Source organism: Ischnura elegans, chromosome 8, assembly GCF_921293095.1.
Source record: "Ischnura elegans chromosome 8, ioIscEleg1.1, whole genome shotgun sequence".
Lineage (NCBI taxonomy): Eukaryota > Metazoa > Arthropoda > Insecta > Odonata > Coenagrionidae > Ischnura > Ischnura elegans.
In genome coordinates, this window is record NC_060253.1 from 6,688,950 (window position 1) to 6,705,414 (window position 16,465).

The 16,465-nt window shown below is 37.9% G+C and overlaps 1 protein-coding gene across 6 annotated transcripts in view; it reads right to left on the bottom strand.

The window, feature by feature from the left end:
• Positions 1-16,465, bottom strand: part of LOC124164382 (F-actin-uncapping protein LRRC16A) — a 201,266-nt gene that overhangs the window by 21,664 nt on the left and 163,137 nt on the right. For 3 of the 6 annotated variants that reach the window (XM_046541694.1, XM_046541691.1, XM_046541696.1), the window contains 4 exons: positions 15,121-15,141; positions 7,436-7,577; positions 5,652-5,973; positions 2,769-3,074 (listed from right to left, as the gene is read on the bottom strand). In XM_046541694.1, coding sequence (XP_046397650.1) covers positions 2,769-3,074; positions 5,652-5,973; positions 7,436-7,577; positions 15,121-15,141 — 791 coding nt within the window. The remainder of the gene's footprint in view (positions 1-2,768; positions 3,075-5,651; positions 5,974-7,435; positions 7,578-15,120; positions 15,142-16,465) is intronic. The other 3 variants (XM_046541695.1, XM_046541692.1, XM_046541697.1) reach the window with 3 other exon arrangements.

Consider the following 16,465-nt stretch of genomic DNA (forward strand, 5'->3'; position numbering starts at 1 on the left):
TCAACCAGAATCATAACAAATCCGAGTAAATGGCAACAATTACTGGAATAACACGTTATATCTATCCCGCGGCTGAATGAAAGCTGGGAAAATAACATTACAGTCTTCATAAAAATCCTCTTTGACAATGTTTATTATAATCATGTCCCGCGCCATTTTTGTTGCTACGTTGCCGTTCGCGTCGCACGAGTTGAACCTTCCTGCACCCGCCTGATTTTCAATGCACCTTCCGGTGCAGATGGAGCAAGCGATGCGAACAAAGATCTGGAGCACGCATTTCACACTTTTAGATTTTTAAATGACAATATCTATTTTTCGCGATTGAATGAAAAGTGAAAAATTTCAAGCGTGTGAAAACGTGATGGCTAAGTATGAATGCCAGGAAAAGCCTGTGTGACATCATTCTGGTTCCCGCTGCCACAAAGTGAGGTGACCTTGGGGTGTGGACATGTGCACCGCTAGCTGCAGGATGCTGATGTAGGCTGCAGGCAGGTAGCAGAGAAACCCTGATAGCAGGTAGCGCTTGGCTTAATTAAGGATTATTGATACCTTATCAAACGAAGGAAACTTTCCGACCATAGGCAGTTTTAATAGGAGATTATTAAGACATGTTTCCCTGAGCTCTGTGCCTCATGCATGCATTGGTAATCTCAGACGATGTAAAACTCCTATCTACTTGTATAGAATCTAGGTCCCTGTGACGTCACGTGGAGTGGCATCGCATGGGCGCCAATCTGGCCTTTTTCAAATGCAGTTAAAATTGAACATTGCCATTTGCCTGAATTGGGATTTCTAAAAACAAATAATGCAGCTGAATTGAAACCCTTCGGATTTCTTCCTCCTTGCTGTTAGACTTTGAGATGCTGTAACAAGCAATGGGGGTTCAGGGGTACTAAAATGTACCCCCAAAAATGCTTATGAGATGAAGCATGCCCCTTCTGAATGAATCCTCCCCCAAATATTTTCCCTCCCAAAGTGAAATCTCCCTCAAAACAATTTTTTCCCTATGGGCTTGAGGGCTTGATCAAGTAATCTCAAGCACTTCAAGATCATGACTGCAACATTATGTAGCACAGAGAATATCACTGGGCCCGAATGGAAAGGAAACTGGAATTTTCAAAAGAGATTTAAGAAAAATATAAGAGAGCACACCATTGGATTATTAAAAAATGAAACTGTGTATCGATGCAGCAATAAACACAATAAAAAATGCTTGACAGTGGGATTATATAAAAAATATAGATATATGTACCACATTTTCTTGCAAAGACACCATGATAAGACACCACAATTTAGTATAATTCAAAATAAAGCAGAGCCACCGTAGATGCAGTTTGAGCCAGTAAAAAAGCAATGAGCTATAACACAGACAAAGCAATAATGAACCCAGACAACAGCAAAATTAACCATGCCAATGAATGCACTAACATTCACATGCAGCCACTGAATTACCACAAAAATTAATAAAAAGTCATAATTCCCACTAATATTAGTTCTACATAATGCCAAAAATTTCTTTACTTCTCCTGACGTGCCCCAAAAATTTAACTATAACCCATTTTAACCCTTTTCTTCATTTGTTATTTGAATCGCCTGAAGCACCATTTTCATGTAACAAGATTTAAGTGTACATAGATATACGTACCACAACATTGCATTCATTTGATAATAACTCAAAAAGTATGCCGGAGGTAAGCCTAAGTTATATTTTTATCATGGTTTCTTCTGCAATAATAAAAATTATATCAGTTACTAATCAAAACAACATATTTAATCTATTATGGATCAAAAGTTTTCGTAAGAACCAAGTATAGCCTACAGAATCTATAAAAAAAATGGGGATTTTCAAATACAATTCACAAAAATACAAATTAGCATGGAAAGTTAATTTTTTAGTAGCTGCCAGTCCATTAAGCATGATAAGAAGAGCATACTTTGAAATTTCTGAGACCAGGACATAGGCTTCATTCCTCGGGCCAACCTCCTTCAGTGTTGAATTGTCCCATCATACCTAATTCCTCAACCAAAGAAAATCCCTACTTTTGAACTGCATTTGACCGCTTGGCTGCATTCCAACTGAATCCACTGGGTATATGTACTTATTTTCCCCAGTTTCTGGAAGTGACATCATGTTTTTTGACTTGGAACAAGCTTCGTGACCAAAACAAGTAACTGTAACTTTAATGATTGAATATTTTCACATCTATTTCTCAAAGGAAAACTGACTGTAGGAAGAAAACCTGAATATTTGCCCCAGTTGTGATGTAAACAAATTTCTCATCACATTTCAAGTATGTAGTTTTCAGGTTAGCTCTTGAAAAATTTGAATAAATTCTGAATGCGAGTTAGTCAATATTGCAGTATGACATCACTATCCTTGGCATCAATTGGCCAATTACAAGACCCAATTTCTCTCTGGTATGTAATCATCTACTTTACTGTCAAAAATGTAAAATCCTTTGGTCCCGAGGATTCTTTGGTCCCAATGGATTAACTTCTTCCAATCATCTCAACATTCTCTCAAAAAAATACATAGACTACATGTTTCCAGTGCACTCCATGCATGTGAAACCACAAATCTGACAAAAAAAACATTTAAATACATGCAGAAAAGTTTGGAACTATTTCTTCCGCAACACAGCTACTACAGGCTGGTTTAAACTCCTTTTACAATTCCTCCTTTTCCAAAATTTTGGTGAGAGACATACACACAACTTCCTCCAACCACCACCACCGCCACCCCATCGTCATGGCTCTTTCAAACACACCTGCCCGATTTATCCTCACTCTTTCGTCCGAGCAGTGATTTTTCCCCGGCATCTCCTTCGCTCGCACCAATGGGATTTTTCACCGCACCTCCATCCTCTTTCACCTTGGGACTAGCCTCTCTTTGCACCACCCCTCCTGCCTTGACTCCCACGTCAATCTCATCGCTACCATCCCCCGTCGACCCAGCGGTTGTTGTTGGGGGTGCCGACGCGGGCGAAGCTGTTGGAAACAAGTGCGAACTGGAAACAAAACAATCCACTTTCTTTTTGTTGTGCGTGTCAATGTGGGTTGCCTCTCCCTCTCCACTGAGAAAAAAGTAACGTCAAATCAAGGAAAACAAAAGAAATGCAAAACAAAATAACAACCAAAACAAAAAAAACAAAAACACAATCCCAATTCCAAATCTTTTGAAAGCAGTTTGTACAAGCTGTGACAAACCTCCACCATTATGACGTCAGGTTTCCGTGTAGGCAAGCTACTTGCAACAAAATAAGGAAGCCAAAGAAATACATTATCAAAATGGCTCTAAGACTGAGGTGTATCCAATTAAAAAGCAGATACTCGTATATGAAAAGTTTAGCAAGCTGTTCAGAGCATAAATTCACCACTGCATAGATGTGGAAGTGAACACACAGAAGAGATGGATGATGGTACATAATATAAAATAAAAATAAAAAATTCTTAAACTAAAAATGGGTAGGAGGATCAATTTAATTAAAATAAAGAAGGCAAAAATGAGATGTATCAATACAATCAGATATCTGTTCGCCAGTGGATAGATTTTTAAAAACTCATGTCTTTAATCAAGTGTGTAAGTGGCGTATAGAGTTAAAAATTCAGTTGGATTATGAGCACACTTCCATGAAATAACAACTACAGTAACATCTGAATTAATAGGAAAAGTGACATTTTCCTCCAAACAGAGATAAGAATAGATCAAAATATTTTCTGTGCACCTTTCTAAAAGAAAATTAATAAGAGAAAGATAGAGGGTGTATGGGAAATAAGTTTCTCTAAAAAGGCAACGATGCATTACAAACCAAGTTAATTACCATTGCAAAGATGTTTCGACAGGTTAACATAAAAAAGTACAGGGCCTTTTGATGTTATTAGTTACAATTGCAACCATGCCTCCACACATATTTTACTACACAGTGATGAAAAACTACACTCATTCATAGACCATTATGGACAATCTTTTGACTGCTGACTTAACTGTCACCATTAGCAAAATTCATGGCCCCCTCAACCACCTTTTACAGCAAAAGGCTGAAATGAAAGGATGACCTCATGTTTACATGGGGTGAATAGTGAACAAACAATATAAACATGAAGAAGCAAAACTATGGCTCCATAATTTTCCTTTAAAAATGGAAGAGCAGCTCAAAAATCATAAGAACATTTTCAGCAGCAAGAAAGACATATGTTAAAACAGTAGTTGGAGAAACTTTCAATATCACTTTGAACCTGATTTATTTCAACCAACAAAAGATGCCAACAACTGAAAACAATGAAAAATTTTGTTTGTCAAATAAAGCCAGATCATCAAACAAATTTGATTGAAGACCATGACAGCTCCAAATAAGAGTAAGCCGTGATCAGCTTGATTGGTCAATAGAAAACCGTCAATCAAAGCACAAGTTAATCTCTATGCAAATATCAGCTTAGATACATTCAAAACCTTGGTTAGGTCCTCACTAAAGCATATGACAGGCTTCCCACTTCATCCACAACTCTCACATTTCTTTTTCACTCAATCACCAATCACTCAGTTACAGCCAAATTAATGCACGAAAGATACATCATACCCAAAGGTTATTGTAAAAGGGGTCTAATGTCTCATGGAAGAGTGAGGGGATCTCGGTCAGATGAAGACATAGCATTCAAAAGTCATTACCAAGGCAAAGTTGTTAGTCAAATAAAACTACATCAATATTTCTACAGTCTGATGCCCAGGACCACACTCCAATCTACTCCAAGAGAAGGACTACTTCAAAAACTATGAGTCCATAGCTATGGAAATGGCACCTCACAGGTCTATCCCATACATTGTCAAAATGGCAATGGAATAACAAAGCTTTGTAAATTAAAAACATCATCCTTTGAATTTAGGTATAATCCTCACATGGTTCACATAGTCAAGACCATTTCTGTGACATCAACTACCTTTTCTCTGTGGGCTTGAGTAAAAGCCCAATATCACCCTTTTCAGAAGACTCACTGATAAATTTTACATATTCTGCAAAGCTTCTTCAATCTTAGTGAGTCTTTAACCTTGACCATGATGTCGAAATAACACACAAGCGATAAAAATTTGGTTCATGTATACATTCAATGGGGAACTCTTAATGACAAACAAAAAGAAGTGAAAACTGGAAAGCTTCAAAAAACTTTCAAAATTTGATGACATGTATGAAATAAATACCTCATCAATCTGTAAGATGCCACCAGTTAAGGGAAAAGGAAACAATACCAACATTAACAGGGTAAAGATAGAGGTTAACAGTCAGCAATAAAAAAACATGCTCATGAATCAAGTAATTTTATCACAAATTCCTCCGTACATAACTTCCTCTGACAGTTACATAATCGTTCAAGATTTCGATGCTACACCAGTGTAAGTAACAAAAAATCTGGTGCTGTCTCCCAAGAGGCCAAAGTAATTACTCAAGTCAATGTTAACCAGTCAGTCTCACTGCCTGCTACCACCCAACGGTCAGTAACACCACATTAGTCAGTTGCTTTTTAGTTACAAGTACAGGAATGCAGATAAGCAATATTTTCCACTACAACCAGTGCTAATGGACACCACTGTCAAGAGGATGGGCTAGGAAAGATCAAAGGGTCAAAAACTTTACAGTTCTGAAGGATTTTTCTCTCACCCATTGTCGTCCGACGAGGGGGAGACAAGAGGAGTGGTGGGGGTAACGGATCCCGGGCGGAAGAACGTCTCCAGCCCCTCCCCAAGGTCTTGGATCACCTGCAGGTCGGTGGACGAAGCGGGCGACGCCGATGCCGACGACGAGGCAGGGGTGGGGGAAAACCTGCTCATGTGCGAGTCTCTGTGGGGCAGCATTGGGCGGGATGGGGCCCGCGTCTTTGCGCGACGGGGTCGTCCCTTGGCCAGGTGCTGCAGTCGCCTCACCCCACCTCCACCCACCAGGCCCGCTTCCGACGGCAGCTCAGACACAGAGTCCATTGATTCTACAAAGCATTCAGGAAATTCCATTGTGAAAAACTCCTCCTCTACCCAATAACAGGCAATGATGAAAGTTATACATCGACTTAAGTAGAAAAGGCTGTAAATCTGGCAGCCTAAACAATGAAAGAGCCCAACGGAATGTTGCACTAAATTTTGCAAACTTGATATTTTTTCCGCCCAGGCAAAATGATAGCCATGTGAGCCATTAAAAAGCCTCTTGTGTACATGACAGTTCAAGCAGTATGGTAAGTTCAAGAAGGTAACATCTGTTGAGTTAGGAATGACTCAACGCCATTAGATCAAATTTAAGACAGAAAGTACATGGAGTTGGGATTATGAGTAGGAAAATGAGACATTACACGAAGACAAAACAAATGCTCAGTGAGTCAAAGGACTGCATTTACAAGAGAGCAACAAAGAAGAACTTTCTGGTACATTCATTCCACTCCAACTACAATTTTATAAGAATATTTTTGTTAGATAAGGAGAAATTCATAGAGGGGAGTTTATTCCAGGCTATCAGCCATTTTTTCCCCAATTATCACCCTGGTTACTACAGTAGTTGCATGGTTAGTTGAACACTGAAAGGAATGTGATTTCAACACTATAAAAATCGTAATTCTGCAAATATCCTGGTCCTCTGTGTTCTGGATAGTCAATCTTCTACTGTAATAGTTTTGAGCCCTCATAGTGCCAGCATTTATACCTCATAAACACAAAAAATCCCAACTCCATGGAATTTTCAATGTGACCCAAACCCAGTTTTCGGAAAAATACTTTTAATTTTAAAAGCAAATCCTGCCCTACCTCAGTGCTCGTCACACAATCAATCTTTTCAGCTTTTATTTCGCCTCATGATTTAATGAGAATTTTTTTGATAGACGAGCCAAAATTGAAAGAGGAGAGATTACTCCGGTTCATCAGTTATTTTTGGCTGTTTGGAGGGATCCTACAGTAGTGAGAATGACTCACTAGAATCAACATACATAATACAATGTTACCATGGACATAATTTGATTCCCTGCACCATAAAAACCTATTGCGCAAGCAAAGAGCAGAAAATATAGAAAATCTTCAGACTTTAACACAACCACCGTCTGCATGGAAGAGAATATTTGGAAGTTTGGGAAGCAAGGGGGTACAGAAGCAAAACTTTTTTGAGGAAGGTTCTGAAGAAGGATATGTATGGGGGGTGGAGGGTTTCTCAGGGAGGACAAATTTTTCTGCTATTTTTCTTTGGAATGGCAGTGAAGGTAAGGGTCATAAAAGTGAGGATTACAAGGGGCTGTTAGACCAATACTATGAAAAACGGTTAATCAATCATCAGATACTCAGCACTCAACTGATTAACTGAAAAAAACTTTACATCATACACTTAGAAAATTATTCATTCATTCCCTATGAGTATCCACAAAGAATTCGATAAGGCATTTTCAATTGGATACAATGGCAATATGAACTTACCCTCCGCAGATTTAGGAAGAGAAGAAGGCAGAAGATCAGGGATGTCATCAGCAGAGAGGCCATCAACACTATCCACCACAGACTTGGGACGAAGCTTTCGACCATGAAGACTCTTGCGTTTGGTAGACAAGTGTGGCGTGGCCTGTTAAAATACATTGACAAGAATCTCATTGCTCAGGAAGGATGAGCATGATTTAAAGTCTTACGTACACAAAACAGTAACAACATAAAGGTAATATTTTTTGTTTAAAACATTATAAAGAGAATGGGCTATGTAGTTGGTAAAGTATTTTTATACAAATTTAAGTGTATTTTTATGAAATAAAACTCACAAAATATTAAAATTACATTCAAGCCAACCATATTAGCTGTGTCAATAAGACAGAGAGATATTTTTTAAGGGATTAAATTGGGGTTAATTTACAGTTTCACACTTGATGCCTAACACACTTGAAATTATGCCACATGATGAATCTTATTCATTTCTCTATCATCTTCTGGGCCACAATTACGTGAGAAGATATAGGAGAAATTCAGGGAATTCTCAAATAAAATACCTTAAACCGAACTGATACTTAAATTGACAGGAGAATCTTACTTAAAAAGACTTCATGATGGAATAACTCTAGATATACATAATACAGAAAGAAATACTGATAAATTGTACTTACAAACAATTATGAATTTGATTCAACACGTAAAAACAAATTTTGATCATAACTTGAATGACTTCTTAATGTCTCAGAAAAGAAAAATTTGGAAAATACCTACAGCAAATTTTGGTAATAAAGTGTACAATGGTTAATGTAAAACCAAAATCTATGGATGAGGATACACCCTCCAACTATGCTACTCATTTTACAATTTTGCTGGCTATGAATCAAAATTAATGATTCATTACACACTATAGGGTAAAAATTATAATTTGAATTTAAAATGGTACTACTATGTATCCTTTGATTGCAAAGTAGAACTGTAAAATGAATTAGAATGCAGAATTTTCTTCCACCAACAGCTATTCTATAACCCATTATTTTAATCGATTATCTGCAATTTGTATTTTGAGCATTATCAGCCACACAAGATTTATCTTACATAACTCCACATCAAACAAATAAAAACAGAAGTAGAGAAGCACTAAACAAGTGCCAGGTACATTTCCTCTGCGTAGGGCAAAGTACTAAGTACTCAGTAATATCGAGATTGATCATCAAAACAGAGAAATACCCCCTTTTATGAGTGAAAAATATTCAAACATACCTTATGTGACAAATAATTGCAGTCAACTACCACAGCAACAAAACAAACTCAAATAACTACATAGGTAAAAATTAGAGATGTGCGAATAGTATCCGCGAATACTCGAATACCTCGAATACTAGAAAGTATTCGATATTCGAGGTCTCGAATAATTATGCGAACAGTACCGCCTCGAATACCTCGAATACTTTGAATTTCGCGTCGTACACTGTCGCACGTACGTCGTTGGTAGTTGACTCGGAAAAATGCACAGAACTCTAGTCTTCAAGGTCGGTAAAATCCTTTTACTGACCTTGCTAGTCTTTTAGTGCATGCGGCGCCGTTATAGGCAAGTTGACGAACTACATCAAATTCGCGGTTTCGCGGGTCAGAGCGGTGAAAAGAGTTCGACGTGGGGAACCTAAATTGATCCGGGTGAAAAAATCCGAAAATCCCCGGTTTCCCCCACCAGGAAACTCAGGTGCCGTGGGATAGTAACATCGACGCATTTCCCACGATCTGTTATCCCCCTCCATTCAGCACTCGTCTCACCCACTCTGACGCTTTTATCTTCTCCAAAATCAAACAATAGGTCCTCCCTCGGGCAGCGGTCGTATTACGAAGACCTTAGCTTCGAAAAAATATCAAGTTACACGAGAACAATAAAGACGTGTCTCACACCCCCCTTTTCTAACCCTCTGATCTTTTTCTGCCTACCTGCTTCGAAGTTCCCCATTTCTGGAGCTCAACTGCTGCATGAGTACCGTGGGATAGTGACATTAGCGCATTTCCCAAGATCCGCTATCCCCCTCTGAAGCTTTCCTCTTCTCCGAAATAAAAAAGGTCCCAGCTCGCGCAGGGGTCATATTACGAAGACCTTAGCTTCGAAAAAAATATCAAGTGACACGAGAACAAAAGAAATATGTTTCGCACCCCCCCTTTTCTCACCCACTGACCTTTTTCAGCCCACCTGCTTCTAAGTTTCCAGTTTTTGGAGGTCAACTGCTGCATGAATCACCTATTAGCCCAAAAGGTGTCTAACTATGACTTTCGGCAATTGATATTACACCTTTGTTGGACTGAAATATAAGTAATGTGCGCGTAATTTAAAAAAGAAGAAGACCAAACCCGACGCATTTCTGACTTTATTTAAGCATTTTACGCGAGGAAATAAATGTCAAAATACGACGGAGACTTAGCATTCTGGCGAAACTCGATATGAGCAGCAGAGCTTCTTGGAAGGTGATGTGGTATTTTTTCAGAAAATATATATCAAGTTACAATTTATGAGGGGTGCTATAAATATTTTAAGTTACAGTCCCAGACGAAGGGATACTTTCTCAGGATGTTTGGTTTCTCCCTGATAGCAATTCCAATTCATCTTCTTATCTCATGAGAACTCCCAAAGATGGACTGAAAATAATTAAAGAAAATCCGGAGTAGAAGAGCTTGTATTTTACAAAATGCCTCAGATTGTCATCTAGCACTTGGCAGCAGGAGTGGGGGTAAGGCGATGTTAGTTGAATTAATTATATGCCCAATTGTTTCCATAAAATTAAAATACTCCATTAATCAGCTAAATTCCTGTTCGAATCCTTTAATCAAAATTACTCCCCAAAATCTTGTGTTGCCTGCTGCATAGGCAACCAAGTCAAACATTCCAGCATTCATTGTTTAGTATTCGAGGTATTCGAAATTCGAGGTATTCGAATATTCGAGCAATGATTTACTATTCGAATTCGATATTCGAATTCGAGAAATCTGCTATTCAACCCATCTCTAGTAAAAATTATAACTATGTATTCCATTACTTCAGCCTAATGTCTTGAATCTCATGAAAAGTTAACATAGACTAGTTTATTTGCATGTACCTTCATGTAATATTGTGGGTTGCGTAAGTCACCCCCTTTCTGTAATGAGGGTTGCTTGTAATGACATACATATTAGTGTTTTTCCTTTCTCCACTGAGAGGCCCTTCCCAACACAACCTCCAAGCCCTCCCGAGTGGAGACCAAGGGGCTGAGACTACTCCCCACACCGCCCCACCCTTTTTGCACCCTTGCAAACGCCCATCCTTGCTCAGTGGGAACCTCCCACATCCCTGGCAGTGGCCCTCCAACACCTTAACTCGAATTTAATGGCATTTGGAGGCAGTGGCTCAGCAAGGGGGGGTTTTGGGGGATAAACCCCCCCCCCAGAGCTCAGAGAAATTTTTAAGTTTAACCCATTGTACTTAACTGGATTGATATTACTAATGGAAGGATGATAAAATATCCCTCAGAAAGCTGTAAAACTCACCGTTTTGAACCATTTATCTTAAAATTTTGCAATTTATTAATCTCGCACCTACCGCTTATCCATACCCCAACACACCCCGGTGTTAGTTACACCTAACCCCCCGCCCAGCCTTAATTCCTAGCTGCGCCCCTGTTAGAGGAGGTGGCGATTGACAGCCAAGGTCGTTTGTGAGAAGGGAAAAAAGGAAGAAGAGAAACCCTGAGAGGACACGCTCTTCAGACACCAAGCGGGCAATAGCTTAACGTCCCATCCAACTAACAGAGTGCTGCACTTGAAGTGCCCTCCACAACACAATCAAGCAGGGATTGTGCATTAGTGTCCCTCGTTTTGCCACTTTTTAGGAGCAAATCGTAATACCCAGCAAAAGTTGCCTATTATAGAAAGCTCTTCTCGGGATTTTCCTGTGAAAAAATCTCTGGATGTAGCTAATGTGTCAGGGGATTGAGTTGGTGTGGTGACTACATTGTCGTTTTCCCACCCTGTGGGTCCGTGTTCAAACTGCGGATATTTTTACAGGATGCACAATAGGGTGCCTTGTTTTGCCACTTTTTTTTCAGAGCGAATAGTAATACCCGGAAAAAGTTGCGTATCCGAGTGCATATTACAGATATGATTTTTTTTTCAAAATCAGTTGATGAAATAAAAATTTTGAAATTTCAAGACAAAAAGGCAAACAGAAGATATTAACTGATTTTGAAAAAAAATCATATCTGTAATACCCACTCGGATACCCAACTGTTTCCGGGTATTACGATTCGCTCCGAAAAAAAAGTGGCAAAACGAGGCACCCAATTGTGCATCCTGTAAAAATCTCCGCCAATTTGAACACGGACCCACAGGGTGGGAAAACGACAATGGATGTAGTCCCCACACCAACTCAATCCCCTGACACATTCGCTACATCCAGAGCTGCTTTTTTCACAGGAAATCCCTTAGAAGAGCTTTCTAGGACCTATTATTAGATGAAATATTGACTCAGTGCTAGTGTATTACTTTTGGATGGAAAACTCTTATCCAAGCTTTGTTTCCATCACCTTTTTTTCAGAAAAAATGTCCTGTCAATGCCAGTGTGTGTGTTATTACCAAAATTTACTGTAATAATTATTTTCAAAGAGAAATCAGATTTAAAACATAGAACAATAAAATTATTATTAATAAGTCTAGATTAAAATGTTTATGTACATATAGCTTATGATGGACGATAAAGATCTCATTTAGTATAAAAACTTATAGCGTAAGGTATGTACTGACAAGATATGCCCAGAGTTATTAATCAATACAAATGAATAAAAGAAAAAAACAAGAGGAGGTAATGTTGTATTCATTCTCTTAAAAACATTTTATCCATCAAATAATACTAATTAATACAAGTGGTGATGTACATTGACAAACAGAAAATCACATGCAATGCAAATATTTATTGTCTAACCATTGTGTTTAGACATTGAGTGTTTAGACATGAAAAATATACCCTGTCACTTGCTAATTACTCACAACAAAAACTAACAAATAACTTCCTAGATGCATGATTAAGGCCTCCACCAATTCACAACCTGATTTGAGGAAAGATTTTCATTCTTTAATGCAAGTTAAAGGCGTATTAAACTACAATCTTAGAGCAATCCAGCATTCATAATTAGTTTTTAAAAATATTAAGGGTACTAAGCTTTGGGAAATTATAAATAACTGTAATGCACTAGCTCAAAGCAGCAAACCATATGGGTTTCTCTCCAAAATCAGATCCGTCCAAAAAGACTAACTACGTGGCATAATAAATATTCACGTGCATTCACTGCTCTGTTGTCAGCTTTAAAGTTTTGATTTTTCATCGTTTTTCTCCTCTAACTCTGAGAATCATAAATAGATATTCCGGAGATAATCTCTCAGCGAGAGAGAGTCTGTGCCTATGTTGCATTGAATTTGAAAAAAGTACTAATACAAACTAAAAAAATCATTCTTCATGCATCAGTAAGATGAACTATTCTCAGTCAAGGACTCTGGATAACACACACACGGGGAGTGTCCAACGATAGGAGTTTTAGAATTCAATGAAATTTTGTAGATTTGCAATGCGTTGGGCGCTGTCCACAAATCACCTCCAACACGGGAATACCGCATTTGCTCATGTGGGCACCACGCCCTCTTATATCCCGCTCACCCCCATTTTTGGGCCTGCTCGTGAGGAGAAAAAACTTCTTAGCATTTTTAGAGGTCTAACATAATTTTGAGGATTCGTGTAAGCCACTCACACCACTTTTTTCACCGGCATTTCCAACGAAAGGTTCATGGCTTCTATGAGTAAATATGGTGAATACATACTATTTTAACCTTTTCCCTACTAAAGACATACATACATGTGTGGACATTTCCTGACCCGGAGACGAAAGCCGTATATTTGTGTGTGAGATTTTCCTGGCCAGGAGAACGAAAGCCATCTATATCAGTTTTCTAGCTCTCCCCCTATAAGGACAGTCGTGGGTTTACGTCGTATTTTTCTCGGGACCCAATGCTGCGGGGTTTTGGGTTTACCCTCGGAATCCAGGAGCAGGTACCCGGACCCCTCGTCGTTTATAACCCCTCTCAGCGGTAAGGGACAGCGGTCATACAATTGTTTATCCAGTCAGTTTTCCAAATAAATATTTGTTCAATTCTCAAGGAAAATAAACTAAGAATTGAATTATTTGTCTTTTGAGCAGCGTTTACAATTTTTAAATGAAATTTTACGATAAATATTAACTTATATCTTGAGTTATGTATAAACATCAACATGGAAATTGTTTCTACATTAAATGCATTAATATTGACCTTAGAACTTCGCTTAAAATTTGACAATGCTCAGAAAAAAATGAGGAATTCAATTCAGAGTCTGCAATTTACATGCAAGCAACAAATAAGCAATACATAAGTTGACCGCTAACCAATGCCGCAGGTATGGTCGTAAACCTGGAAAGGAGGGAGCACAACTACTCTTGGATCCCGAGATAATGCAGAGTCCCACCGGGGAAGGGTCGAAAAAGGTTCTGCGAGACCCTTCTTAATGAATGTCCTCCAAATGCTCTGTACCACGAGAAAGAAGAGCCTCTTGGGGCTCAGTACAGCAGTCATGCTAAGACAAAAACTCTGCCGTCTCAAAAGGGTTAAACAAATACATATGACATTTTCAACACGTTGACCACCATGCCGGTCATAATGAGCGGAGTCCAGTGGCTCCCGTCACGCCAAGCCGGTCAAAGTGACCGAGCGACTGTTTCAAAGTGGATTTCTGACGCCGGAGTGACCAGAATCTCTTGCTAACATATGTGCCATGATCGTTGTGGCATCAGAATATAAATATTTATTTTAAAGTAAAGTACAAAATCACATTTAATGTTTCATGGTCCGGGAATAGTTAACGGAATGAAAAAAACCAATGGTGTCAGAGGACATATCTACTAAAAACATCATGGCGGTCAACACGTTAAAAAATCCCATTTCAAATTAATATCTTTACAGCTGCAATTTTTAATCCCTTTTCTGTTAAAATTATTGGTTGTATAAATTTCCTTGGGGGTGATTTGTGAACAGCATCTTATGGATTACTAGTAAAAAAAGTTTCATTGATTTTCTGCGACCCAGTTCGTGGACACTCCCCTATTTAGTTATCTGTCCATCATATCGGCCCTGAAAGCCAAAAGTCTATGGTTTGACTATTCCCAATCCAAGAACATTTTTCCCATGGCAAAACCATTTTCTTTCCAAGATATGTACTCCAAATAGAATAAAAAATCCCATCACAAACGCTTTTGGACTGAAATGATTTTTCTGAGAGTGCTTCAATAACAACTATTTAACACTCACTGATAATAAATACTAATCATTTACAAAAACAATTTTTTATTATCTATAAAACAAAAGTAAAGGAAACACTACAAATTGCAACACAAAATCAAGGAAAAAATATTGGTATTAAACAACAAAACATAATACGTGGTTTACTGAAGCCTTGCAAAAGTAAGCCTCAGCAACAGCTCGTGCTATATCCTTTGACACAAATTAACCTGCATGCACACAGCAATGCCATTTCTGGTGGTTGTTGAACGAAACATGCTTGTTATTGTTAGTCTTCTTGATTACTTTCTGCAAAATTCCTAAACTTGAATTGTACTTACTAGATTCAAATATTCCAATTTCTAGGAAGACATGATGGCATAAGAAAAAATTGTCATTAATACATTCAAATGACACACTCCGCATCAGCTGTAAGTAAAGATCACAATCACATGGAAATAAAATTCATGATAATTTATAAATGGAAAAAAATGAATGAAACTGCTCCTGTATGAGGCCTCAAAAAATTAATTCATTCTTAAAATACATATCCCTTATCTAACCACAGAAAACAATAATTTTCTATGCATAAATATCAAAACCTTCTGAACATTGACTTTCCTTAAAAATAAACCACAATTTCAATGTAGTTTCAAGATGATTCAGATCTTACCATACTTAACGTATAGCAACCATCTCCACCAATAAAAAAGCAAATGGACTCATAAAAGCTGATGGTATTTACTCAATTATAAGCTTAACCATTAATATTAGCAAAAGCAAAACTTCTGCACTAGTTTTTTTTCCTCAAAAAGATGAGCTACACTATAATATGTAATATGCGAGGAGAATTTAAATGCACTCATATGGGAAAATAGCAATTTAAAAAAATACCATAGAGGCACAAAATGGGTGATCTAAGGACTTAAATGAAAATATTTAACTATTTAAGAGGAGCACAATACATACAGAACCCACAGCTGTGCTACCCTTTATGAGGCATTTGCTAAGCCTGTAATTAGGGTAAGCATCTAATAGGCTTTAAGCAACAGCTTACAAGGAAATTATATCTTTCATTTATATTGAACGAGTTGGCTAAACATATATGGTGATATTTTATAACTTTGAAATTTGGAGGCTGAAGATAAATAAAATTGACTACTAATCAACAACAGCAGCCACTTGGAGGAAAATAAGTAGATATTCAGAAGACAATTTACTTCTGTGAGTCCTCCTCTATTTTCTTCCTCATCAATACTTAACTGTATTGCAAGTGATTTTCCACATAGCAAAATCATTCTCTCATTCAGAAATAAGCTTAAATTCATGATAGGGACCATAGTAACCATAATGAATAGTAAAAACAATATGCAGTTCCACGGATATTATTTCCATTCTTAATCAATTCATCAATTTCAATTTTACAATAAGCCTAAAAGCAAATCAATAAATCACTCATTTAAAATGGTTAAAATTTTAAATTTTCTGAAGTAATCTGTTAGTTTGACTATAGAAACTAAGCTCTTAAAGTAATTGTTCTCAACCTGCAGAATTCAGCAACCCCAAGAGCCTGATATTGCAAACTGACAATCCCTAGATGCCCAATCAAACACCCCTATCCGAGGTTCTTCCCTGATTTCCAAGCTCATAACCAAATTCAAAGATCAGTATGCTAAAAACTTTGGA